The sequence below is a fragment of the Opisthorchis viverrini genome (genome assembly GCF_000715545.1).
Source record: "Opisthorchis viverrini unplaced genomic scaffold opera_v5_94, whole genome shotgun sequence".
Taxonomy (NCBI): domain Eukaryota; kingdom Metazoa; phylum Platyhelminthes; class Trematoda; order Opisthorchiida; family Opisthorchiidae; genus Opisthorchis; species Opisthorchis viverrini.
The window spans coordinates 499,217-516,241 of record NW_008751751.1 but is presented as its reverse complement, the minus strand read 5'-3'; the positions used below and the strand labels follow the sequence as shown (position 1 = coordinate 516,241).

The window sequence follows — 17,025 nt, the reverse complement described above, 5'->3', positions numbered from 1 at the left end:
AGCGATTAGGTCGGGTTTGATGAACGACGTAGAAGTAGGGGCTCTCAACTCCTCGAAGACGGTGTACCCCAGTCGACGGAGACGTTTTGCAAGTTCCCTTGCAACCCGATTATGACGAGCACATCTGGCATCATGCGTAATCCAGGGTACTATCCGCCACCTCTCCAAATGCGCTTTACAATACAAGTCATATTGTTGCCCGGTAACACAGTGTGGAAGTTCAAAAATGACAAATTATGGCGCTGTCTTCGTATGTTTTAAGGATCACTGCTTATAGCACACACTAGTTAGCGTTACAAGATTAAACAAAACTTCCTGAAATTAGGAAAGCAAGATACATGGTTCTAAATTTGTATAAATCTTGTTTCAAAAGTGAACAACACATCACCGTAGGCCCCAAAGGTTGAGCGACGTTTTCCGGTAGGTGGTGATCGTAATGAAACTGAGGGTGATGTCAACAAATATATAGTCTCGCTAAGGATTTTTGAGCCGAAATCACTATCTCAAATACAACCTTAGAAGACAGAGTGGAGAGTTGCACGAAAATTCCTCGGAGATGTAAAACATTCTCAGAAATATCAGAAGAACTTTTATTGTGGTCATTTAAGCCGCTAAAATCTACTGCTTACAAGAGAGATCACAATTAAATCCACTTCATCCCAGTTCCTTGATATTTCGAACAAAGTTGACAAGTTTTGAGAAACCATCAAATTCCATACAAAAGTAACCATAGATGTCACGGATAACAGCTTTAGTTTCAACAAAAACCAGAATACCTAATTCGGGTTTGCACTTTACTTATTCTAAGACATTATGCCTTCTGTAAATATTTCCACGTTGTCTTTCGCGAGCAGTTTTCCACTGAAAGATGTTCAGACACTCTGTTTGACTGATATAAGCCTAGTATCTCTGCTAGTCATCACTCGGTTACATTGGCTTCTATGGAATCGCTCAAACGACTATATGCTATGATTCTTCAGATCAATGATGCTGTTGGCTGGGCTTTGACTTGCACCGCATGCAGCAGTTATCTAGGTGCAATATGGCCTTATTCTACAACCTACAGGTAGGGAGCGTAAAGAGGAAGCACGCAGTAACCTCGACTAAAACAATAGGCTGAAGCATGTGGTAAAAACGCTTTGGTGCATTGCCGCAGGAGGCTCCCAACTTTGGAATTACTATAAAAAAGCAACTCATATCCGTCTAGATACCGATGGATGTTTGTGATTTTTGTCAAAAAATACACTTATTTGTATTTACTTGTCTTCTCTCGATTTCTGTGATCATACTGGAAAATCCCAATATTATCAGGCAGACAATATGTTTGCATGGATAAGTGTACTATAATGGCAGGTTGACATTGTTCCCACCAAGTAGAAGTCGGGCAAAAAATATGATCAGTTTTCAGTAGCGTCTTGCGACAATTTGCCATTACGAAACACGCATTAGTATTAGGAAGTTGTACAAATTCCTCCGCAAGGACCAAAATTATCACTTGATGGACTTCCGGGAATTTGGGTTCTCTAATTAGTTCAACTTATGGGAAAAACCAGTGGTTTCATACCATACAAAAAAAAGTTTAGTGGAAATTAGGCAAATCTCACAGAAATGTGTCGAGGGAGTCGGCTGCAAGTAGCCAGTTTGAAAAAGAGCGCAACCTATTTGTAATGTTCCAGCTGAATGACTTTCCGTATGTACGTATACATGTATTATGTAAAAGTATACAACACAAAAATCCGCGCGAGTGCAAGTCATTAAGAATGTTTTGCATCTCTTGTTTCAGGTAGTGTCTAACGGCGTATTTGTCCAGACTTGGAATGATCACTTAGCTCCAAGTGCCACAACTCACTTGGAAGGGTCAAGGCTACGGGTTTAAATCAACCAATTTTGCCGAAATCTGAGTTTGCTGCCTAGGAAATCCCCTTTACCACGCACTCAAACAGTCAGATTTAGACAGGATTCATCCTTATAGACATAAGCTGAAGCAGAAAAATTTGATCACTTTCAGTGAACATTTGAACCAAACATGGTTGACCGGTCATGCTGGAAGCGTGCGAACTCTCTGGTTAGACAGTCTGCGAGGTTTCCTCATCTCCGGCAGTTACGACACGACGATCCGTTTGTGGGATCTCTCTGAAAATATTGTGCACCTGCAACGGCCTAAGACAAACAAGCAGGAAGCAGACTCAAGTGCACAAAAGGCTGAGGACCCTATGAGTTTTCACACTGGACAATCAAGGTGTGTTTGCAAATATCGTGGACATTCGGCTAATGTTCTCTGCTTGTGGGTTGATCAAAGTAGGGTTTGGCCAAGAGTGCAGCCACCCAAAAAACGCCAACATCAACGAGCTGGTGAGACGGATGCAGTTCTTGCGTTTTTTGACAATTTGACCTTTCGATTTGCGAGTGGTGGGGCAGATAACACCTGCTATGGTAAGCAAATTTTCTGTGACATTTTAGAGATAAAAATGTAATTCTAAGGACGCCTTATATCTGTGGAGCCCTCCATGTTTGCAATTCCATTTACACAGTAAATCATATTCAACTGGAAACGTTTTTGGAATCGTTTTGAAATATTTCCATCCTAATTTTATTATCTTTTTGATTGCTGTTGTAACATGTTTATATCCATACCGATGCAGATATTCAGATAACATCTTTGTTGCCCTACATGCTTTGTCACAGGGTTCCAGTTAATCTTCCTCATTGGTTTATCAAATTAGTTTTACAGCGCCTGAAGTCTGCTGTTAATTTGGGGTTATGAATTTAGATTTCTTGTCCATATCTAACGATGAGGCAATTGGCAAGTTCTCCGGTGGTACACTCATTTGTTCCTACAGTTTTCGTTCGCTGCACGTTAGTTTACTGACTAGGACCACTGTAAGGAGAAACCCCTCCACAAAACATACGCGATGTCATTTTGCGGTAGCCTTAAACAGATGTGGGCAAAATTCAACCCAAATAATGGTTTGTCTTCTGAAGCGATCTTACCCAATACCATTTAGTGTGGAACAAACTTTTTCGTTTTTTCAAGCAGTGCGTATGTCAAAACTTTGTATAAAAGCATCCAAGATGAAGGGTGGCAGAATGCAAACCATCAGAACGAAAAGTAAATCCCGCTGTAATGCTGCAAAATAAATGAAAAACAAACTGTTGCTTGAGGCTTGTTTGCGAACTCTACTGTCTGATGAACCCTCAGTTAGCAGAACTTGGTGACTACGCTGGTGTAGAGAGGAACATTGGAAGCACAGGTTTTTTAGCAGTAGGAATTGTCCGCTCAGTTTTTTAGCTTTGTCGTAAATTATTCACAACCAACTGAGGTGATACCATCAGGGCATTGGTGAGTAGCGTCGTAATGCAGTTTGTTAGCGGATACGTCTGCACAATATTCTTAGGCCTGGCAAATAACTTTGCCTAAACGGAGAGAACATACATACCATGTAGGGAATGCTACTGACAAGAAATATGGTAACGATATCAAGGCAGTGGACAGAAATATCACAAAAGAGACTTCTTCAAAGAGAGAACCTGCTCCTGGACGTTGCTCTCAGTATTAAGCCAACAATAAGGCAATCAAAACATCCATTAACATCCTGGAAGTATCAGTGGACATCAAAGTTAAAACAGTTAATTTAACCATGACTTGCTTTCTGTAGCATTTCTGTGCCAGCGTAGTAGTTCCTAAGTACATAGCTCAATTACTTCGTTATCAACTAATTAGCTCTAATCCCAGGAATGTATGTAAACAGCATTTTATAACTAGGAATGGTGCATTTCAGTCAAAGGGTTTCTGAATCTATTGAAATGCAGAAATACACATTCTGTTTAAATAGATTCATCCATGGAGGGGTCAAAATGGCGTCTCCTACGAGTCAAATACTTGACTGGATTCTCTTAAAGGAGTGACTGAGGATAGACCAGCTGACATTTTTACTAAATGGACTCCATTGGAGGTAGTATAATTAGGTAGTCCACGTTCCCTATCGGTATACCATACGTGATCAATTTTTGTTTGGAGCGTCACTGTGAATTACCACTGTAAAAGAAATGTACCTTGCAAAATCAAAGATTTTGTAAGGTGGTGGTGTGGTTTACCAGCATAGATATTTTGAGTATTCTGCGGTTGGGACTAAACATTCATACTGATCTTTTTGTGTTCCACTTATTAGTTTGGCAAATGGATTCTCGGGTACCACTGTGGATGATGAAGCACTCGACGAGTGTCACTGCTGTTGTACTGTGTGGTTACTGGTGTGCATCGGGCGATCAATCGGGAGAAATTAAATTATGGGACCTGAGAGATGAAAGCCCACTGCTTCACAAAGTACGCGTGTGTCCATAATTTTATCAACTTTTCAGTAACCTTTTGATAAAAGGTGACTTACGTATGTACTAAACGAAGCTGTCCGCCTTTATAGTCAAGCAAAATTGTTCCTCAATATACTGCAGCTGGGCTGGGGCAATCACAAGTTCCATCTCGGAAACTGGTAACCATGCTAACCACTCTTCCTCGTTTAGTTCTTTGGGTCGATTCTCAGATTCGGATAAATTCTTTAAAACACCAGTTATATCATTTCAAGCGTAGTATTTTTGCTCAGCGTTCACACAAAACGTAAGCCAAGTGCAGTAGTCTCAGGTAATTTCATAACACGCGAAGAAAACCCGGAGGTCTTGTAGCACTTCATTTTGACTGCGCAAGCTGTGGGTATTTTTACAAACGCTAAATTTTGAATTGTTTTCCATACAACCGGCTGTGTAAGTCTTCAGCAGATAGCAGTGTGTGGTATATACATCAATTCCGTATGAACGGACAGTGGTGGGTCCCAAAGTTATTACTTCACATCAATCATATAGATGTACGAAGGGAATGTGTGCAGACTGTCAAAAATGAGAGATAAGAAATCTAAAGTAGTGGTTTGTATTTCGAGTAACGTCAGAAAGCACAACGGATAGGCTGTTTTTAAATTACTGGTATAATTGGATCAACTCACTTCATTTGGACTTCAGGCTTATCAGAATCTCACCATTAGTAGAGTTTAGGTGGCATCCAGAACAAACAATGCCAGGGAAGAATTATGTTTACTACCTACATCAGGCATGCTTCAAAATAGGTGTGCCCGGAAGAGACGAAAGAATTTATAGTGTACTGGGGTGCAGTTGAGCTGTGGGTGGTTTACTATGAGGAATAGTTGAATGGCCACACAATTTGTCGTACCGATTCTCTGTTATTGTCGGTAATGAAAGGTAGGAGAAGCGTATCAGGAAGCACTGAAACCACCAAGGATCCGCATCCTAAACCTAGCTGTAATGGGGAACAATTATGATAATTCTTCAGTTATTTGGCAATAAAATGCACGTTTTAGTCCAATCTTAAAAACTAAAGTGACTGGTTGTCTCTGTCGAGAGGTTTATGGTGGCGCACCGTTTATGTGTGTTTACAAAATGGTGCACTGACCGAAACAGTGAATCCAAAATAGGGTAAATGTTCAGCAGCAAACTGAAAAAATGCAAGTATTTACTCGGTTTTATCCGAATGTATCTCACCGAATTTAAAAGACGTATCGATTCGATCACTCACAGAACAACAAACACAACAAAAAGCTAGTCTATTGTTTTTCTCTGGGATTAATTTATGCAATCAGTACAGTCTGTGACTGGAGCAAGATTAATTTTTTTTAGGTGCTGCAGGGGCATACGGATGAAATAACCGCCTTGCGGATGAACGAAGCCTATTTAGTTTCATCATCGAAGGACGGATTTGTTCGTGTGTGGGATCTGGTATCAAAACTAACAACGTGTCTTGGACAATTAGCTCACTTGAGGTGAGATACTGATACGATTTTGGTTGACTGATTAAAATGATAATTTAGGCAGTCAGAAGATTCGATGCCTCACTATTGTGTGGAATTCCGTTATCTAGGTTGTTGACAAAAGCTGGATACTACCTAGCTGAATTGATACTAAATGTTATTTCATAAAGGAAAATACTCACAAGGTTGCTGAAAACTGTTCGATCATAAATGTTTTGGTTTTTACGCTGAAAGGTACAACACGCAAAGAGATTGAGACAGGCAAATATCAACCGAATCTGCAGCATTGTGCTTCTAGTAGTAAAGCGTTAGTCTAGTTACCGTCTGAAGCAACTCTCTGTTTGTAACAGAGATGTCTGACCGAATGTGTTGTTGATGGCCATTAGCTTTTACCCCTGTTTGGTTCATATTTACAAGAATATTCCTTGCGATGGCTGCGAAAGTGTTTGGAAGAATTTCTCATCCCTAATCAGTGAAGCTCCTCTGTCCTTGTTCTAGGTCATAGATTAGGATACATAAAACCGGTTGCTTCTAGGGTCAAACGCCTCCAATACATTATTGTCACCAGTAAAGACAAAGCAGTTGGTCATGGTTGGACCGAAGGAACGGGTAAAATGGAACAATTATCTGTCTTCTCCTCAGTGTGCGGTTGATTGATACTAGCATATATGCTTACCATGAATGCTTCCTGTCCAATGAAAGCAGAGATTGTCTTTGTGCTGCACAATTAATTAAAGCATATCAGGAATAAGAAATTCAACTTGAATCCAGTCCAGCAGACCTTTGAGAATAAAGCAATCCGTAAATGAGTCTATTTGCCATTTGCATACAATTTGGTATTCAAGTGGAAATTAAGTTTAAGGGACGCCATATTGATGGTTCCCAAGAGGAACAAAGCCAGCCGTGGAGTGTCAAAGAGTTTTGAGCAAATTAATGAGTAAAGTGTGTCGTCAAGTATTGAAATTAGTCTTATCTATTGTTAGTCAAGCTTGCTCACTGAATGGCCGTCATCCACGTGACGAAATGCTACTTTCGTCTGGAGACATTGTCTCAGATAAATGTGCTTGGTGGTTGGTCTGATGCAGTCTTCCATTTCACAATAGGCGGTTGCAAAATTCGGTATCTGACACGAACTTAATCACCATAACTGATTTTCCGAGCTTGCCTAAAGGCCTCTGCTAAGATACGGATGCCAATTAACTGCGTCCGAGCGGAAATAAAACAGAATTGTTTAGAGATTAAAAACTTTATTACCAGTGAACGCCGCCTTAACAGACAAGCCAATTTATCGAGGTATTCTCAAACTGTTGGAAGAACGTAGATCAGTGTGTGCTTGTTTACTGCAACGCACACCGGAAGTCAGCTGTGATATCTAGAGTGATAGCGTCTGAAGAGTTGGTGATATCTGGCAAGTTTTTAAAGTACTGGAGTAATTGACAGGAACACACATGTTGTTCTTCCTTTAACGAGTTTGTAAGGATTTGTTTACAACCAGAGATGCACATCATTTATTGTGCCTGTGTCCCGTGGTCATTGTTCACCGTGACCAGGCAATTTGCTTCGAGTGTACAGGTTGGTAACATGCGTATTTTGTAGGTCCCTGTTGTAAATATTTAGTTTGGGTCTAGAAAAGACTGTGTAATTGGTTAGTAATCTTAACACAAAAAATTCGCGGGAAGCCGCGTAATCATATAACTTGATTCCAAAACCATCAGCATTCTTACACTTCCCAATAACTGTGTTTCGGGAGAAAAATCATCGAGTTAGCCTATCTTTTTTTAAATTTACTTGTCCAAGATGTGGTAAAGTCTGCTTGGTAGGGATGATCATGCCACAGAATGTAACCCCTATATACATCCATTGTACAACGTTTTGATCGAAATAGCTTTTCTGTCTGTCCCTAATAACATAGGCATCCACATTACCGTTGAAACTCACGCTCCATTTCCACACAAATAGAGACTGTTTTTAAATAGAATCTTCTTAAACTGGAACAAAGGAACCTTTGTGCAGAAAAAAAGCCTAGCGCCAGTTTACCGGAATACATTTGAATTGTCTGCACCTCCAAACGATCACTCAGTCAGTTTGCACGGAATGTGGGAGCATCGCCGTCACTGACTTCAATTAGACAAAGATAGAAAGGATCACGAGACCTCCCTTATCCCGGGCGACAAGTAGCGCAACCTTATCCTTCTTCATACCACAGTGCTACCTTACAGTTTAGCCATTTCACGGGTTAGGCTTCTCTGAAGGAGACATGAGAAAACCCGCCTGCTCGCATCTGTGCCATCAAAGTTCCTGGCATTTGACACCTCACATTACGGAAGCACCAGCTGCCCATCCATGCGTCTTTCAATTTTCTTTGGTGCAAGTATTTTGGCAACATCCAACTACTTAATGGATTCTATGATACTTGGACATTTTCAAAGACAATTCTTCTCAAAGTTTACAACGTGCAATCAGGAACAAGCGATCCTCCGGGAATGGACGTGGGCCTTTCTGGCGTCACAAGTGATACTCGCAGACAAGCGTAACTTGAGACTCGGATTTATTTGCTAATTTTAACAAACAGATTTTGGCAGAGCTGATACACCGGTCGACATAAAACTTGAGGAATTCCCAGTGTAGTAATGAGGAGGCCTCTCGGAGACTAAGCACCATGAATCATGTTAACAAATATAGTATATGCGAAGCGTTTGTTAGAGATTGATGTAATGCTATTCCTTTTGTCGAAAGCAGTTAAGCTTTTTGTTCACCTTCAAGTACAAAACACTAAACAACCGCCTAATCTGGATTGACGCGGTAGCAAAAAGACCAACAGCAGGGCTTTAAATAACTTCAGTCTTCGCCTGACCATTCCATTAGTGACGCACAGGGCTACAGATGTTGCGTATATCACCTGGACTTTATTTTGTAGAACAGCTTCCTAGGAGCTCCACCAGGCACTTACACACCCAGAGATATGTGAGTATGTCCGCCTGGTGGTCGTCTAAGGTTTTTAGCGAAGCTGTAGTGACGGCTGCGGTTTAAGTGCCGGCAACTTAGAATGTTTGAAGGTGGTTTTCGTGGGGCCAGGCATCAGAACTGTTTGGAAATCTCGTCGTGGGCAGGCAATTCACATGAATTTCTATACAATTCTGTAGCAGAGACGTATATTTTTTCGGGAATTAATCGAGTAAGCTGTGTTTTCAATGCATCGCGATATTTGACCTGACAGGCTGAGGTGCTGCAAACGTTTGTAGGATAACAGTATACCCTTTTGTGATAGCTAATTGTTAAACTATGTAGGGTATGTCATAACGCTTCAACTGGTACGCAGCCGCTAGATTTTTGTTTATTCTGTGACTGATTATTTGGTCCCCACATCTATGTCCCACTTCAGGTACCCCGATCTCTCTGTGATTAGGGCCTAGACGTCATTGGACGTCTACCGTTCATTGTAACCCATTGAGATCCATAGGAATTACTTATTGCATCTGTAGCTTGTAAGCACGACTGCACTATTTTTTCGCACGTTACTTGAAAATGAGATAGTCCATTGAGAATTTGATCGCTCAAATGTGTACGATAAACTGCGATTTCCTAATTTATGGATGTTGTCACCCTGAGAAAGTGCACTTGGATAAAAAAAACCCCAAAAAAGCAGCAGGTAGGCACCAAACATTATTGAAAGTGTTTACATTAAATCTCCCTCGTCATGTATTAACAGTGCCTGTGATAGTGAACTCCACTTTCTACCGCCCAACATCAAAAGCTATTACTGTGGTTTTTGACGCGTGAGTCTGTGGTACAGTGTTTCTGTAAACTATATGTCTAGTTGAAGTACAGTGGTACGACTGCGTGGTAACAAAGGCAGATAACATGTTCTTAAACTCAAACCTGTAAGATATTACAGTTTGCATATACAAGCGACAACTGCTTCGTTTAAAGATGTTCACCATCTGAGAGCTGATATTTTCATTTCCTTCGTGGTTTTTCCTCACCTCACTAGGGCCGGCTGAGCGATCACATGTGGATTCTGCTTGATAAGGTAAAATATAATTCTAATGATGACCGGGAAGTTTTGGGCAGTTAATGAGAAATTATCGATGGAAAAACTTTGAACTAATAAGAATCATGAAGGTTGTTAAAAAACGACAGTTAACAAACAAGTAACGAGTCAACTGTATAGATGACTTGTGCACAGACGCGGTATGTACCTAGTACTTCTGTAACCCCTCAAATTAATTTTAACTTACTGCCCAAAAGACAACTTGAAGGAAGGAAGACGTGACTTGTAGGAGGTTCCAGTGTTTTTGCCCTAACAGGTTGACCCCCAAGTCTAATTTACTATATTATTCTGTGGATCCACATATACCTGTGTTGGTTCTTTAGGTGGCCGTTGATCCGTTCCGCCGAGCTTAGCAACTAGATTGTAAACTTTTCGCTATCAAAAGCGATACCTGACGGTTTGCAAGCCAACTGCTAAGCTCGGTGTACAGGTCAAAGCCACTGAATTAAGTAATACTCCCCTCCTACCCTAAACTGTTTTTCTGTTGACGTTGGCAAGGTTCTCGCCAAAGTCTCAATGAACCTCATCCCAAAGGCGTTTGTGCATAAATACCAGCGCAGGAAAGACGGTGTGTTAGAGTTATGAGCACTAATTTAGGCGTTTATGTGATAATACAGGGTCAGGTATAGCTTATTACGTGTGACGCAAATAGAACTTATGTGCCGGTGGACCTTACAATGTGTTTGTTACCACTTCCCGCTTGCCACGAAGCAGCGATTTCCAAATACTAAGATGTGGATGACCAGAGGCTATGTCGAAGACCGACCACGACACTGTAGGCCGTGAAGTTTGGTTATCCCTTTCCGAAATCTTCAGATGGATTAAGCAACTGATCATACGTGCCTTCATAGATACTGTGTGTCTGAAATGAAGTCTCAGAGGGCACCTGGAGGTGAATCAGAATCGCTAGAGAAGCACGTATAATTAAAAAGTTGAAGTATTTGGCACATTTAATTTACTGGCTCAGTTGTTCTGCATCAAAGAAAGGATGGTTTTCTATCCGGAACACTCGTTGTTGGACACACCATGATCTAGCAACACCAAACGAAGTCATTCGTCAAGGTAAGTGCTGAAAGATTATCGTTCTTTTCTTATTTCGGGCCACGTGATAGATGCCCTACAGAATATGACGTGTATCTCCTCTCAGTGGAGAGCATACTGTCACTTCCAATTAGGACTGCCTAGTTAAAACTGTGATCACTCTCGGTTGCAGAGAATTAAAAAGATGAATGTCGTTCTTGTCACAGCGCCGAAATATGCTGTTTTTTAAATGTGACAAAAATATCTCATAAGGTTACCCACAGTTGGTTTGCGTGTCAGAGACCACAACTGTGTAAGCATCATATTTTCTGTTTGCAATCCAGATAGCTTTTCCTGGCAAAACAGACCACGTACGGGTTGGTAACTTCTCAGGATACTTAGACTGCTCGTAAATGATCACTCACACCTTGATGAATGGATTGAGAATCTAACCGGATGTTCCGCTTTCCTGGTATAGGGAGAAACATTACTGGTCGAATTATGTTTAGATGTTACATAATGTTCTCATAACGGTTAACATGATTTTCCAGCCAGTTTAGCAAAGTAGCTGACGGAACAAATGCTGATAGCCACATTAGCTGGTGTGTGACATAATCCGTTTTACTGAGCACCGCCCTTCGATCTCACCCTGTGTGGGACTAAGTAGGATGACAACGGTGGTAAATAAGCGGAAACTACATGCTTGCTGTCCGGTTGTGAAGTAGCTAGAAAACAAGTGTAATCTGTGTAATGATCCTGAACTAAAAACCATTTCCACAAACAAAAATTTTGAGGCATCAGGATGCTCCTGCTATATTCAAGGACTTTACAACATGGGGTACCTTTGAATTGCAGTAAAGTAGATGAGCCTCATAGAGTTTTGTTTGACTAACACCACATTTTAGGTTGATGAAAACAGTTGGACGGCCAACTATGGTCTATATCTTGTAGACTAGGCATACATTAGGACCTACAAGAAATACTAGGTTGTTGGTTGTATGCTGAAGGAGTTTTCATCAGCATTCTACGTAATGTTGTGTGAATCAAAGTACAAACGAGAAATTAAGCAGGGGATAACTTTAGTCTCCAAGGTAAGTCTTCTACCTAAGTACACAATTCCACGATGTACGTAAGTAATTTACCTTAAGTAGCCTTATGAAAGATATTACTTCTCCCAACGAATAATGTCAGTTTAAATCCCTTGTTTCGCCGCTTTTCTAAGGCATTTGTGGGGGTCATTCTCAATCAGAAATGCCGTCTGTTTCTAGCACTTTTGTCTAAAAAAGACTGATTCCCAACCTGTACACTGTTCGCCGTGCCCGAAAGGTCGTTTTGATACGACTGAAATATCCAGTGAAGGTCTGTTGCTGTGGATCAAAATTATTGAATTCCATACTCAGGACCATCAAGATCCCAATGCTATAGTTTTATTATCAGAGTTCGTGAGATATGTCAAGCGAATCAGCCTTCTCCGCGGTAAAATTCCCTTAAGCAACTTGTGTACCAGATCGTCGAACCAAAGGTCAAGAAACAACTACGGGCATCATAGTCTTGTAAATAATAATGGCAATCCACAGAAAACGTACAGTAGTAAATACATGCTAAACCTGACTGGAAACTTTGGGACTTCTTCGTCAGACCTGTAAGATTTACAGCCTTCGTTACTCCGGCAGTGAAACACTACAGTGATAACCTCCTCATAGTCAGTGAATCCGGGTTGCTGGATAAATACTCTGCTAAATGAGAATCTCACAGTTTAATTGATAGAAACATTAGTTTGGTTCGTAGTGACCAAACGAAAACGTATTGGATGGACGGGAAACCTTCAACACAAAGAAAACGTTCATCCTATTTTGAATGCCAAAGAGATATTTCACATATGTCAATGCGTAAGTCTTGATCATGTCATCTATGAGCTTAGCAAACAGTTCTGCAAGTGGCAGTGTCTTGTAATCTAGACAAGTGGTAAGTTATATCAGCACACTAAGATACAAAAAGCGACCAGTTCAAAATTTTCAACATTCACACTACAAGTGTGCTCGGCAATCAAACCTAGTATGACTGCTAGGTGGTATACTGTTGAAACATTGCCCATCATGACCTGAATGCTCCCAAGGAGTGATCATTTACACTAGTAGACCAAATCATTTTTCTTGAAAGGGATATAAGTAGAGTTCTGGTAACGGTGGTCATGCTTTCATGCCACCGCTTTGTTCCTAAGGAAAAAGAACGCTATCGAATATGAGACGAATAAATTGTCAATCGCCTTAGAAGTCAGCGGCATCATAAAATTCAGAATGACCATTGGCAGGGATCAGATATTTCCAGAAGAGTTGTTATCTAAAGCATCTGATTAGAAAAGTAAAGCTGTTCTCAAAAAACATCAGACGTGTTGGATAAAGAGGATAACAAAATGTGTAAACCAAACTTTTGAAATACGTATGATTCATATAAAGTTCCTGCAGTCCCGAAATGATGTAGGCTGACCGTGTTTTGGGGAAGCCTTTGAGGCGTAAGAACCCTACAGAACGGGAATTTTGTTATTTTACACAATTGTTAGAAAACTCAGCACACATGAAGATATGATGGCTATGCAAACAGTACGCTTTCAACCTTGCCTGACGAAAGAGCAACTGCTAGCAAGATAGTCTAGCCGCGAAACAGAGTTTGAAAGAAAAGCCAAACACCATGTCCGAGTATACAAATATGCAGAACAGCATCGGAACAACTGCCCTTTTGCCTGATTTGCATATTCTGCAAGAACCGAAATGCCTCTCACACATTCGAATACGTCACAGTCACACTAATCTCTGACAAAACGGGATGCACACTAAAACCAGATGCCGATCAAAGAATGAACCTCCAAAGGATTGAAAGAAAGCTTTGTGGGTAAATTTTGCTTGTTTGCTGAGAATCGACAATCTACGAGATATGTCTGCAAAGTACAATGTGTATCCCAAAGGAAGGCAGTGCCCTTGCGATAAAGTAGCTGTAAGAAAAACGCCGGAAGAAATTAGCGACGTTCGCGTCATTCATGCATCTAGTGCACAACCTGTGACTCAGATTTTCATTTTAAATGAGCACCTCTGCCTAAGTTCCCGCGTAAGATATTACAGTACCAAAAATTTAGATGGCCAATAAGCAGCAGTTTCCCTTTATGTCATCATCATGAGGAATTAGACAAAGTAACTACGCATGTATACTGAGTTTCTGATTGTTTACTCTGACTTTTGCATTTTCGTCATAATTTTTTGTTGTTGATTGCTTCCACAGTAGCCACACAAATGAATCTCTATGAGTGAATGTGTAAACGTTTTGCGAGCCTGTTGGCTCCCTGTCAAAATATCGAATAGACAATTTTAGATATTGACTTCTGTTCCTCCCATACTCACGTGAACATATGTCCCAGGGTTTCGTGTGTGGATTTCGCTTTTGATAAAAGGTTGTTAAATTTAGTGGTTTATCAAGTCAAGCCCTCAGTTCCCCCAAGCCTCCCACCCGACAACCACTCATTGCCAGTAAGAATGCAGCTGAGTAGCAACAGATTAGTCACCATCAAGTAGAAATTCCTCACAACACGGTTCAGATAATGACTCGGACAAGAGCGTAATTGGCGCACTGAACGTGATAACAAAATCTACATGGAATTTATGTTAATCATTTTTCAAAGCGTGTTTGACTCGTGCAGTGGTTGGCATTAGAAAATGATGGGATCTCCCTACGCGTACTATCCTACGTCATGGAGCCAATGGAAAATTTCTTCCTTTTAAAAGGAGTCTGTATACTGATGCTGAATTCTGATGTATTCGGATTTGCAAAAAATTTGTTCAGAATGAGTATGTCTTATAGTTGCTGATTATTCATGGCTTGACCGATCAGTCTGGAAAAGGGTACGCATCGCTTGTGTGCTGAACACAACAGATGTGTTCGCATCCCGTGGAGCTCCGGCTCGCTACGTAGTCAACCCTATATTACACCGGAATTTGTGACGAACAGTCAAATGTTAACCTTGATATATGATTTTCCTTGAAGTGTCGCTTGGCGTAGTCGGGTGATATACATTTATATTGTATAGAGCAGATGACAGATTCTAGTAGGAACTGTAATGGTTGGTTTTTGTTCTGCCGATGTAAATTTGGGAGACCAACTAAAATACATGTCAGGTTTTAAATAGTGAGGCTTCTAGTCAGCTTATCTGAAATATCACGCGCCTCATAACTGACAACGAATCTCCTTCACAATTTTTTGGGTCACTGTATATTTCCTTGTTCTAATTTCTTTATTTCTGTAGGTCTTGGTTAAAGAAACTTACTGGAATATAGTAACGTAGTTCTACCTATTGAGTTTCAGCAAACTTACAGGAGATTTTCCACATCTCTTCAAGGTTTGTGGCAAGACAGGCTAAGTCTGGGCGATTCACACAGAGCTGAATGTTGTATAGTTTGTGGGGAAAATTCTGATTTTACTCTTTAATGCCTTAAACCACTTCCTCGGGTTCGCACAAAACAAATAAGATTGTTTTTAGTGTAAAAGTGAACTGTTTTAGAATATTCCTCTGTCTTGCTCGTGAGTGCACATTTAGCTCAACTGATTTGTGATCCAGAATGCTACTCATTTAGACGTTCTGAGGGGATTATACTCAAAATACGGGATGTTTCAAGTGTTTACCAAAATGTATTGCTGATGGCATGTTGTGAGTGGATAACCATGTACAATTTACGGGATCCCAATAAGGCTGGTCTTCAGTGGCAGTTCGCGTTATTGGTATCATGTGACGCCAACGTTTACCGCAAATCTGCTGTTGTAATTTCACAGCCCTGTACTTTGTATGGAGCTCCGTTTTCTCCGAATACTAACTGGCTGTGCTGATGGGAGGGTGCGTATGTGGAACCTACTTACACAAAACTGTCAGCGTGTGTTTCTGGGAAATAACCGACACGATCCAATATTAAGCCTTTTGGCTTTTGATAATAGGTAAGTGCTATAAAAACTGCATTGATTTCTAACAATTTTAAGTTTGCGAATGCTGAAGGCTTTTATTATTTTCAAGTTGAAAAATGATGTTAGTGATAGCGCTTGCGTGCACAAAATTCCGGCTTCCTTTTGTACATCCGTCATGCGAACTTACTAAATGACAAAGCCACAAGAAAAAATCTAGTAGATTTCACAAGCGAGTAAAAATTCGGGCTAGTTAAATAAACAATGTTCATTTTCTAGCTAGAGTGCATCGCGGTGCATATAATAATAAAACTGCTTTATTTTACCCATAGTACTGCACTCTCCCCCCGAAATGTTCCCTTTCGCGAAAGTATAGCGCTTTTGCTGAAGCGACAGGCCAACTGCGTCTTTTCTGTTGCCTAAGGCTTACAGCACAGAGACTTAAGGCTTTTGTTAGGGTTTTACTTTTTTGATTATTTAGTAAGGTAAAGTTAACCAAGGCAACCCTGAGTAGTTTGTAAAATTTTAAGTGGCTTCCAACGCCAATCTTCCGTAATGCTCAGCTGCAAATCCACCACATATGTGTTGTATTTGTTTACGTGTATTGAGGAAGCAATGGATGAAAAACCATGCACCAAAAGCATCAAAGGCTGCCACTTATTGCCTACACAGTAAAAACACCAGAGTCTTAGGAATAATTTTTCGACGGTTGACTTGATTTGGTTAATTGCAATAAATTTCTTGTATGACTTCAGAGAATAACCTCAATGTGCTCTGGATAAATCATATGATGTAATGTTTATTGCACCTTGGTATCAAAACAAGGAAAATAGCTAAAGGTCTTTTTGCTAAAGGAATCTTTCCCCCTGCAAGCTGATGGTGAAAGTACGTTTACGATAATACGATGGATCATCTGGGCGTGGCTATCGTCAGGAATCATGTACGGCTGAATTCTGCCTTTTGCAGTGAGCAATCATCATAATGATCACCACCATCGACAGTATAATATTAGCGCTTTACTGTGGTCGACAAATAGCCAGAATCAAACTCTGCATGCGTAGCAGATTTTTACTGATTACCTAAAAAGCAAAAGTTCCGAACGATTTTGCTGTGGCAAGTTGCTCTCCAGTATTTTCCAGCATTTGTTTTGTGTGATTAAACGTTTGTCAAGGAACGGAAAGTTTGTTCAAACGGGACGAAATTTCG

The 17,025-nt window shown here is 40.6% G+C and overlaps 1 protein-coding gene across 1 annotated transcript in view; it reads left to right on the top strand.

Moving 5' to 3' along the window:
* T265_13711 (hypothetical protein) overlaps nucleotides 1-15,943 on the top strand; it is a gene marked incomplete at both ends in the record, with an annotated part of 26,180 nt that extends 10,237 nt beyond the window's left edge. The window contains 5 exons of the mRNA XM_009170161.1: nucleotides 2,009-2,433; nucleotides 4,104-4,324; nucleotides 5,689-5,822; nucleotides 15,697-15,855; nucleotides 15,898-15,943. Of these exons, the coding sequence (XP_009168425.1) occupies nucleotides 2,009-2,433; nucleotides 4,104-4,324; nucleotides 5,689-5,822; nucleotides 15,697-15,855; nucleotides 15,898-15,943 (985 nt within the window). The remainder of the gene's footprint in view (nucleotides 1-2,008; nucleotides 2,434-4,103; nucleotides 4,325-5,688; nucleotides 5,823-15,696; nucleotides 15,856-15,897) is intronic.
* Nucleotides 15,944-17,025: the final 1,082 nt, after the last annotated feature.